The sequence below is a fragment of the Stegostoma tigrinum genome, chromosome 10 (genome assembly GCF_030684315.1).
Source record: "Stegostoma tigrinum isolate sSteTig4 chromosome 10, sSteTig4.hap1, whole genome shotgun sequence".
In the NCBI taxonomy this organism is placed as follows: domain Eukaryota; kingdom Metazoa; phylum Chordata; class Chondrichthyes; order Orectolobiformes; family Stegostomatidae; genus Stegostoma; species Stegostoma tigrinum.
This window is the reverse complement of record NC_081363.1, coordinates 28117255-28128627: the sequence shown is the minus strand read 5'-3', so window position 1 is coordinate 28128627 and position 11373 is coordinate 28117255. Positions and strand designations below refer to the sequence as shown.

The window sequence follows — 11373 nt, the reverse complement described above, 5'->3', positions numbered from 1 at the left end:
CAAAATGACCTATAGTTTTTCTGCTATAACGCATGTTTTATTAATGCAAATTGGCTATAACACAATTGATGAATTGTGGACATTGTTTGAATAACAAACTTTTTACTGTACAGTATGGTGATTTTCTATAGCAATTTCCCTATAACATGATTTTCTATAGCATGAGGTCACACAAGAATGCAACAATCATGTTATAGGAGAAATACCTGCACTATGTATCCTAAGGCTGTGCCCCTTTGTTCTGGGACTCCCCTGGCCAGGGGAAACATTATCCCTGCAGCCAGTCCCTGCAGTTATGTTAGAACTTTATGCATTTTTTGCAGGATAACGGAGGTAGAATTGGTGGATGGTATCATCTAGCCAGCTCCACTTATGACTTGGATTCAATAGGATGATGCAAGAAGCATACGTCCCCACTATCCAGCATTTGAATGGATTGATTTTATTGACATGTGTACCAAAATACAGTGAAAAGCTTTGTTTACGAGTGGAACAGGCAGATCTCAGCAAGCAAAGGATATACAGTTCAAAAAGACTTAGAGCATACATTATGGTTACTTTATTTGAGGCTAGAGTCCATTCAACAGTCTGATAACAGCCAGGAAGCTGCTGCTTTTGAACCTGCTGCTGCATGTGTTCAGGCTTCTGTATCTTCTGCCTGACGGAAGAGGTTGTAGGAGATCATTACCAGGGTGCGAGGGATCTTTGATGATGATGGCCACCTTTCCATGACAGCAAGCTATGTTAATAGAGTCAATGGATGGAAGGCTGGCTCCCATGACAGTTTGGGCTATGCATACCACCTTCTGCAGTTTCTTACGGTCCTGGGCAGAGTAGTTGCCATAACAGGCAGTTATGCACCCGGACTGTATGCTTTCAACAATGCATCTGTAGAGATTGCCGAGGGTCCTTATGGACACGCCAAATTTCCTGACCAGCCTGAGGAAGGAGGTGTTGCTGTGCCTTCTTGACTGTCGCACGTATATGTGAAGTACAGGACAGGTTATAGGTTATCTTCACTCCAAGGAACTTGACGCTGTTCACTTCTATCAACCTCAGTTCTGTTGATGTAGATGGGGGCATGTTCTCCTCCATTCTTTCTGATGTCAATGATCAGTTAAGTTTTGGCAACATTGAGAGACAGATTGTTTTCATTGCACCACGTCACCAAGCCCTCTAAATCTCTTCTGTATTACGGTGGTGTCATCAGCAAACTTGTAGATGGCGTTCATTCAGAATTTGGCATCACATTGTAGATGTACAGGGAGTACAGTAGGAGGCTGAGGACACATCCTCGAGGGCTCCAGTGTTGAGTGTTGTTGTGAAGGAGGTGCAGATACCTATCCTCGTTGGCTGTGGCTTATGGGTCAGAAAGTTGAAGATCCAGTTGCAGAGGGCAGAGCCGAGATCAAGATCATGCAGTTTTATAATCAGTCTGGAGAGGATAATAGTGTTGAAGGCGGAGCTGTAGTCCACAAGCATGAGTCTGACATAGGTTGTTGTCCAGATGTTCCAGGAATGAGGAATGGGGACCTGCTAGAAGTACACCAACTTATTTTGTACTTCGCATGTACAAAAGGGAAAAAAGGAAATAAGAATAATCACAAAGCAATTTGGATGCATATTTTGGAGCCTCATATTATAGCCCTCTACAAAATTTGTCATTTAGATGTTTTCAAAGCCAGAGACTTCATTTCTGTTTCATTTCCTCATCACTCAATCCTCTAAAACCAGAGGTCTGCTTTGTCATTTTTCCTGTGTAGCTTTCAGAGATTGGATTAATATTAACACTCACTAGCATCTCCCCTGGATTTGCTTTAAGCTTTAGGCTGAAATGCAACTGTTTTAGCAATTAATTCGGCTTTTGTAATGCTTCTTGCTAATGCAAGTTTTAGTAAGCAGAATGTGGCCCTTATAAGCTAAAACCTGCAATATTTACTTTCTATTTTACTGACTAATTCAATTCTACTTGTAATGATTTTAAAAATGTATTCTTATGTTTGGTAATGAGCACCGTTAGCTTGGCCAGGATGTGTTGCCTATCCATAATTTCTCTTGAACTGTCTGTCTTCTGAAATGGGCCAGAGAGCCAAGAGACAAGCACACATCTGTGGGTCTGGAGTCACATGTAGACCAGACCAGGTAAAGATGGCAGGTTTCTTTCCCCAAAGGGTGTTAATGAACTGGATGAGATCTTACAAAAATGATTAGAACAGTAGTCTAGGTCTCTGGCTTACTAGTCAAGTGGCATTTCCACTGTGCCACTGCCTCCCCAGTCATTAATAATGATCTTTCCTCCTGGATTTAAATTCTATAATCTGTCAGTTCTTAAATCAGAATATGGCAACACTATTCTGCCAAAGATATGGGTAACACAATTTAGACAGTGCTCATTATAAGCTCTTAAGTATGTCTAGGCTATCAGGTGAACCACGTAGTATGGAACAAAAGTTCTAAATAGGCCAGATGTCATAGGATGGAATGTTATTGTCGGTGGATACTAACGAACCAGTTTGGAATTATAATACTCAGGTAGTCTTCATTTTTAGTATCTGTATATACATTTTATTAGGGATACAGTTTGACTTGAAGTCTCAATTGTTAGCTCTTTTGTCCAAGCTAAGCCTAGAGAAAATTCAATGATTTACAAAGGCAAACATAAAAAAACTATACAGTACACCAAGTACTTATAAGAGGGCATTGTTCTTCAAATCTTTCTATGCCACCTCTTGAAATGGAGTGGTCTCTGTCTGTAATATTGGCAGTTTAACAGTAAGTTATGGTGATGACACCAAAAGTTAAAAAGGGCATTGATGGATTATAAGTGAGTGGTAAATGAAGTTTAATACTGGGGAAGAGCAAAGTGATTCTACCTGGACCTAAGAAAGGCAATTTGGAATATTTTCTAATTGGCAAGAGACTAGGTACCACATAGATCTTATTCTATCAAGTACTGAAGCTAATGCACAAGTAAAAAATATCCAAGTAGAGTGTTTTATGCCAAAGGAGTTAGAATTCCAAGTGAGGAAGTTAAGCCTCAGCGTTACGAAGCCATGGACAGATGAAATCAGAAGCCCTAAATTGAATCAGAGATAATGGGAACTGCAGATGCTGGAGAATCCAAGATAACAAAGTGTGGAGCTGGATGAACACAGCAGGCCAAGCAGCATCTCAGGAGCACAAAAGCTGACGTTTCGGGCCTAGACCCCTCTCTGATGAAGGGTCTAGGCCCGAAACGTCAGCTTTTGTGCTCCTGAGATGCTGCTTGGCCTGCTGTGTTCATCCAGCTCCACACTTTGTTACCCTAAATTGAATTCTGGGCACTGAATCTCTTCAAAGTTGCACTGACTAGCCTTGGCACCTAACAATAAACAATGGAAATGGACTGTCCTGCTATTTGTAGTTTAGACAATGGAGATAAAACAAAACTAAGTATAAGTATGGCTATACTGATTGTGCAGTCAGTCAAAGTCAAAATGACCCCGGTAACTCCTCATAGTTATCAGCAGTGCACCTTGCCTCTTCCAACACAGAACAATTTTCATCAGCAACATGATGACTGTGTAATATTTAAAAAGTGAAGTTAAAAATCACAGTTTATACAGCCTGCCCTATAATACAGCAGACGTGTACAGTTTTTATTAAGTCTGCATAACATGACCATTTTGAACACAAAAACCACAGCAGGATGACAAAGTCCAATGCAAAACCTATAGTCCAATTTACAAAGAAATTAAACCAATGTTTTCTTCAACCAAGAAAATCACATTAAATGTTGCATTATCTCTTTAATTTACATGTAACTTAATAAAATAATCCGAACAGAACTTATTGGCTGAAATTCTTCTTTTCTTTTTATAGGAACCAAATTACTGACTTTAAGAAAACTTAATGAAACCATTACTATCAAAATAAAACTACAGACACTTAAATAAAATCCCAATTGTGAGCAGATATCTCCAGCTCCATCTTTTAGAAGGCTATTGCGTTGCACTTTCTAGGTTTCCCCAATTAAAGCCTCACTGTTTAGAAGGAACACAGGTCTGGAGTCAATTAGTCACTGTAGAATGATTCAATTCCTGACAGACAGGAAAATTTCTTTTCCTCTCAGCAAAACGGAAATTACTCTCAATGAAACTCAGCTGTATGCAAGTGTGACGAGTTGTCTACTTATCTTATTTCTTGACTTGGTAAGCATTTTTGCTATGAACTCTCATTTTTCTAAGCACATCCGATGGAAGCTTCATTGAGGTCTTCTTTTCTGTGGTTAATTCTGTGGCATTTGGTTTCCATAAAAATAGCTGAGCGTCTTCCCCACATGTCAGCAGAGAATTCTCCTCAGAATCCCAATAAAAAGCACGAACTATAGCCGAGTGTCTGTCATGTAAGGTATGCAGATGGGTAAGGCTGCCAGCATCACATGTTAAAAAATGAAGCTTCCCCATAGTGGTGCCACCCAGTACAAACAACTTTTCAACCTTTTCATGGTAAAAGCCTCCAATCAGGTAGTCCAGGTGGCCATTGTCAAGTTTCAAGCTTTCTCGGGCATCCTGCATTTTCACCAGTGTAATGGGCTCATCATTATGCAGATGGGAAAGATCCCAAAGATAGAAACCTTCATCATAAGTCATGCAAAAAATCTGTTCCAGGTCTTTACCAGACCACCCAACAAAGCTGACTGAGGAATCAGAATTGCAAGTTGCAAGAAGTGCATCATCTTCTGTTTCTTGGCTGATGTCAAAAATGTTGACCAATCCATCAGTCGACCCTGACGCCACCATGTTGGGATTTGAGGGGTGGAAACACACTTGAGTGATGTCGTTGTTGTGAGTCTCTGAATAAACTCCAAGAGGTTCCTGGCTTCCACGACTATCCATGTTTGTCACGCTGCGTGCATCCCAGAAAACCATGAAAGTATCTTCTTCAACTTTTTCTGTTCCAGCACAGATAACCAAATCATTACAGCTAATATCAAAGCTTATAAACGCATTATTAGGATAGCCGGTATAATTCTGAACTGGCTCTGGGCTAGAGGAACGCACATCCCAAGATTTCACTGTCCCGTCACATGATGCAGAAAATAACAAATGGCCAGTGGTTTGTGCAAACCTAATGCCACTAACAGGAGCAGAGTGACCCTGGAACTGTTGAACTAGAGTTAGCGTCTGTTTATTGTACACACGGATAGAGTGATTAGAACATGAAACTGCAATTAGTTGACTGCTTTGTCCTGTGGGAGCCTTTAGGCAGTCAATGTCCAGAAGGTAGGTTAACTCCTTAGTTTTCTGTGTGGATCGTTTGGCAATGCGCAGGTGATTAAACCACTGCTCAATCTCCTCCATGAGTAAACCGCTTCCTCTATATGTTAGCTGTTTGCTGAAGTGCAATAAGAGAAACAGACAAACATTGATGATTTGGCAAAATGGATCCAAACGATTTGGTGCTATAGTAACATATTCTCTTTAGTTCTGTTCTCCAAATCCTCAACTCAAAGCTAAATGCATTCTGTAGCTGAACCAGATATTCAAATTTCCATCTCTGAACACAGAACACAAACCAATATTGAACGAAAGGTCAGGCCGTTTCATACCAGATTAACAATTAGTAATTGCCATGGAGTGACAATTGGGAGCGAAATCCCAGTCCAGTTTTCAAAATCCCATCTTGAGCTAGGATGGTCAGATTGTCCCAGTGTCCCGCCCCCATTCCCTCCACCTCCACTGCCTCATTCCCTCTTTCACTCACCCCCATTCCTTCTTGTCCTCTCCACATTCCCTCTCCTTCCCGCCTTCTCATTTCTCCTCTCATCCTGCCTCCCCATTCTCTTCATTCCTTTCTCTCCCCAATCCCCTCTCTCTCCTCGCCCCACTTCCTCTCACTCCCCCCATTACCCCTCCCTACCTCCAGCCCTTTCACTCTCTCATCCACGCATTCACCCCCCAACAGTCTCTCTCCCCAACCCATTTCCTCTCTTCCTCCCCCATTCATTCTCAACCCCAAACACTCTCCCCCTTTCCCTACATTCCCCCTCTCTCCGTCCACCCCTCATTACCACCCACCCTCAGCCCCCTCACATTCCCTCTCCCCCCTCCCATCTACCACCACCCCCTCACATTCTCCCCCTCCCACATTCAACACCCTCACATTATCCCCTTCCCCAACTCCATCCCCACACATTCTCCCCCCCCTCCCCCTCCATCCCCACACATTCTCCCCCCCTCCCCACACATTCTCCCCCCCCTCCCCCCACATCCCCACACATTCTCCCCCCCCATCCCCACACATTCTCCCCCCCCTCCCCACACATTCTCCCCCCCCCACACATTCTCCCCCCCTCCCCACACATTCTCCCCCCCATCCCCACACATTCGCCCCCCCTCCCCCCCTCCCCCTCCATCCCCACACATTCTCCCCCCCCCTCCATCCCCACACATTCTCCCCCCCCCAGCCCCTCCATCCCCACACATTCTCCCCCCCCCAGCCCCTCCATCCCCACACATTCTCCCCCCCCTCCCCACACATTCTCCCCCCCTCCCCCCCCATCCCCACACATTCTCCCCCCCATCCCCACACATTCTCCCCCCCATCCCCACACATTCTCCCCCCCATCCCCACACATTCTCCCCCCCCTCCCCCCCATCCCCACACATTCTCCCCCCCATCCCCACACATTCTCCCCCCCCTCCCCCCCCATCCCCACACATTCTCCCCCCCTCCCCACACATTCTCCCCCCCCCTCCCCACACATTCTCCCCCCCCCTCCCCACACATTCTCCCCACACATTCTCCCCCCCCTCCCCACACATTCTCCCCACACATTCTCCCCCCCCCTCCCCACACATTCTCCCCACACATTCTCCCCCCCCCTCCCCACACATTCTCCCCCCCCCTCCCCCCCCATCCCCACACATTCTCCCCCCCCATCCCCACACATTCTCCCCCCCCATCCCCACACATTCTCCCCCCCCTCCCCACACATTCTCCCCCCCCTCCCCACACATTCTCCCCCCCCTCCCCACACATTCTCCCCTCCCCCCCCCCATCCACACACATTCTCCCCCCCCTCCCCCCCCATCCACACACATTCTCCCCCCCTCCCCACACATTCTCCCCCCCCCACCCCCCCATCCACACACATTCTCCCCCCCCTCCCCACACATTCTCCCCCCCCCACACATTCTCCCCCCCCTCCCCCCCCATCCCCACACATTCTCCCCCCCCTCCCATTCTCCCCCCCCTCCCCCCCCATCCCCACACATTCTCCCCCCCCATCCCCACACATTCTCCCCCCCATCCCCACACATTCTCCCCCCCCTCCCCCCCCATCCCCACACATTCTCCCCCCCATCCCCACACATTCTCCCCCCCCATCCCCACACATTCTCCCCCCCCATCCCCACACATTCTCCCCCCCCCCATCCCCACACATTCTCCCCCCCCCATCCCCACACATTCTCCCCCCCCTCCCCACACATTCTCCCCCCCCTCCCCACACATTCTCCCCCCCCATCCCCACACATTCTCCCCGCCCCCATCCCCACACATTCTCCCCCCCCATCCCCACACATTCTCCCCGCCCCCATCCCCACACATTCTCCCCACACATTCTCCCCGCCCCCATCCCCACACATTCTCCCCGCCCCCATCCCCACACATTCTCCCCCCCCATCCCCACACATTCTCCCCGCCCCCATCCCCACACATTCTCCCCGCCCCCATCCCCACACATTCTCCCCCCCCATCCCCACACATTCTCCCCCCCCATCCCCACACATTATCCCCCCCATCCCCACACATTCTCCCCCGCCATCCCCACACATTCTCCCCCCCCATCCCCACACATTCTCCCCCCCCATCCCCACACATTCTCCCCCCCCATCCCCCTCCATCCCCACACATTCTCCCCCCCTCCCCACACATTCTCCCCCCCTCCCCACACATTCTCCCCCTCCTCCATCCCCACACATTCTCCCCCTCCATCCTCTCACATTCTCCCCCTCCATCCCCTCACATTCTCCCCCTCCATCCCCTCACATTCTCCCCCTCCATCCCCACACATTCTCCGCCTCCTCCCCCTCCATCCCCACACATTCTCCCCCTCCATCCCCACACATTCTCCCCCTCCATCACCTCACATTCTCCCCCACTCCCCCTCCATCCCCACACATTCTCCCCCTCCTCCCCCTCCAACCCCACACATTCTCCCCCTCCTCCCCCTCCAACCCCACACATTCTCCCCCTCCATCCCCACACATTCTCCCCCTCCTCCCCCTCCATCCCCACACATTCTCCCCCTCCTCCACCACACATTCTCCCCCTCCTCCCCCTCCATCCCCACACATTCTCACCCTCCTCCCCCTCCATCCCCACACATTCTCACCCTCCTCCCCCTCCATCCCCACACATTCTCCCCCTCCTCCATCCCCACACATTCTCCCCCTCCTCCATCCCCACACATTCTCCCCCTCCTCCATCCCCACACATTCTCCCCCTCCACCCCTCACATTCTCCCCCTCCACCCACTGCACCCCCTCACATTCCCCCCCTCCACCCACTGCACCCCCTCACATTCCCCCCCTCCACCCACTGCACCCCCTCACATTCTCCCCCTCCACCCCCTCACATTCTCCCCCTCCACCCCCTCACATTCTCCCCCTCCACCCCCTCACATTCTCCCCCTCCACCCCCTCACATTCTCCCCTTCCACCCCCTCCATCCCCTCACATTCTCCCCCTCCACCCACTCCATGCCCTCCCATTCCCCCCCTCACATTCCCCCCTCCCCCCTAACATTCTCCCCCCCCCCAACATTCTCCCCCCCTCCCCCCACACATTCACCCCCCCTCCCCCCCTCACATTCTCCCCCCCCGCCCCCCCCTCACATTCTCCCCCCCACACATTCCCCCCCCTCCCCCCCACACATTCTCCCCCCCCCGCCCCCCCCTCACATTCTCCCCCCCCGCCCCCCCCTCACATTCTCCGCCCCCTCACATTCTCCCCCCCCGCCCCCCCCTCACATTCTCCCCCCCCCGCCCCCCCCTCACATTCTCCCCCCCCCGCCCCCGCCCCCCCCTCACATTCTCCCCCCCCCGCCCCCGCCCCCCCCCTCACATTCTCCCCCCCACACATTCCCCCCCCCTCCCCCCCTCACATTCTCCCCCCCCCGCCCCCCCCCTCACATTCTCCCCCCCCGCCCCCCCCTCACATTCTCCCCCCCGCCCCCGCCCCCCCTCACATTCTCCCCCCCCCGCCCCCCCCCTCACATTCTCCCCCCCCCCGCCCCCGCCCCCCCCTCACATTCTCCCCCCCCGCCCCCGCCCCCCCCCTCACATTCTCCCCCCCCCGCCCCCCCCTCACATTCTCCCCCCCCCCGCCCCCGCCCCCCCCTCACATTCTCCCCCCCCGCCCCCGCCCCCCCCCTCACATTCTCCCCCCCCCGCCCCCGCCCCCCCCTCACATTCTCCCCCCCCGCCCCCGCCCCCCCCCTCACATTCTCCCCCCCTCACATTCTCCCCCCCACACATTCTCCCCCCCTCACATTCTCCCCCCCTCACATTCCCCCCCCTCCCCCCCTCACATTCCCCCCCCTCCCCCCCTCACATTCCCCCCCCTCCCCCCCTCACATTCCCCCCCCTCCCCCCCTCACATTCCCCCCCCCTCACATTCCCCCCCCTCCCCCCCTCACATTCCCCCCCCGCCCCCCCCTCCCCCCCTCACATTCCCCCCCCGCCCCCCCCTCACATTCTCCCCCCCCCGCCCCCCCCCTCACATTCTCCCCCCCCGCCCCCCCTCACATTCTCCCCCCCTCACATATCCACATTTACTAGGCCGGGCATTCATTCGGATCCTGCGATCGGTCGAGGTCCCCGGGATCGTGGCTTCTGGAACGGCCGTGACTCTGATCCTTGGCCGTCACCCTCCGTGTATGTGTGTGTGTGTGTGTCTCCCTCTGCGACCCTCACCCTCACCATGCATCCCCCTCAAGCTCGAGGCTGTTTCCGGTGGAAATGGTAACCCCCGCCTGGACGTGAGCGGGACTGCAGGCACCGAACTGATGTGACTGGTGTACAGCGTCTGCAGTTCTTGTTGTTTACTAGGAATAAAACAAATCCATAGGCACTGATCAGGGCATTAAAGATCTGCTGGCATTGACAGGCTATTTAAGGAACTGGGCTTTCAAGGGACTCTGAGCCCTGACTTCACCTTAAAGGAACTACGGGCAGTGAGCAGGGATGAAAGAGATGTGAGCACTAACCAGGATAACAAATTGTGATAACAAAGTGTGAAGCTGGATGAACACAGCAGGCCCAGCAGCATCTCAGGAGCACAAAAGCTGACGTTTTGGGCCTAGACCCTTCATCAGAGAGGGGGATGGGGTGAGGGTTCTGGAATAAATAGGGAGCGCGAACACTGATGAAGGATCTAGGCCCGAAACGTCAGCTTTTGTGCTCCTGAGATGCTGCTGGGCCTGCTGTGTTCATCCAGCCTCACATTTTATTATCTTGGATTCTCCAGCCTCTGCAGTTCCCATTATCTCTGGGCACTAACCAGGTTTTGAAAGGACTGTAAGTATTTACCCAATTTTAAGTAGATTGCCGGCACTGACCAGGAATTATCTGAACAGAGGACACTGACAAGCTGTTCAAAGGACAGTGGGCACTAACCAAACATTAAACGTACTTAGGGAACTGAAAAATTACTAAAGAGATGGTGGGCACTGTCCAGACATAAAAGGCACCGTGGAAATTGACAGTGTATTAAAGGCGCTGTGGGGATTAACAGATTATTGAAGGGACTGGGCATTGAACAGATATGAATGGGAACTTTGGGGCTCTGACTAGGTTTTAAAGTGACCACAAACACTGACTGGGCATTGATCAGGTATTAATTAGACTGTGGATGCTCACTGGTCATGAAGGGGCTTGCAAGTGTAACCAACTTTTCAAGGCATCCAAGACACTCACTGGGTCACAGATTGAAGTACTGTGGACACTCACCATCTTGTCTAAATTTAGCAAGTCTTTCAGCAATGCCTCCCAGAACCATTTCATTTTCTCAAAAAAACTGAATGAAATGTGAATGATGGAAACCATGAACAAAAACAAATTGCTGGAAAAGTTCAGTATCTGTGGGGAGAAATCAGTGTTAATGTTTCAGGTCCTGTGACTTCCTTCAGAATGTTTAATTTTGTTTTCTTCTTAACTCCATTAATTGTCATGCCGTATTGTCAAGCTAAAGCCAAAGATCAGAGTAATATAGAAAGAGAAAATAATCAACGAGTACTGCTGTACGTCTCAGTAAGTTAAAGTCTAGGATTCAATCTGCCATTTCAGGTGTATCATAAGCTGCGTTGCATGTTGCATAGAATTTTGAT

At 51.0% G+C, this 11373-nt stretch overlaps 1 protein-coding gene across 6 annotated transcripts; it reads right to left on the bottom strand.

The window, feature by feature from the left end:
• Window positions 1-428: 428 nt before the first annotated feature.
• On the bottom strand, window positions 429-10020 carry wdr89 (WD repeat domain 89). Of its 6 annotated transcripts, XM_048537148.2 has the most exons (3): window positions 9810-9961; window positions 4175-5376; window positions 429-1570 (listed from the first exon to the last, which is right to left on the bottom strand). In XM_048537148.2, exons 1-2 carry the CDS (start codon window positions 9833-9835, stop codon window positions 4176-4178), a joined length of 1227 nt encoding a protein of 408 aa, XP_048393105.1. In that variant the 5' UTR covers window positions 9836-9961; the 3' UTR covers window positions 429-1570; window position 4175. The 6 variants fall into 6 exon arrangements, with proteins under 6 accessions (XP_048393105.1, XP_048393107.1, XP_048393109.1 ...); XM_048537150.1 differs by lacking the exons at window positions 429-1570; window positions 9810-9961 and adding an exon at window positions 9968-10020 and having other exon boundaries at window positions 3279-5376; XM_048537152.2 differs by lacking the exons at window positions 429-1570; window positions 9810-9961 and adding an exon at window positions 9962-10009 and having other exon boundaries at window positions 3279-5376.
• Window positions 10021-11373: the final 1353 nt, after the last annotated feature.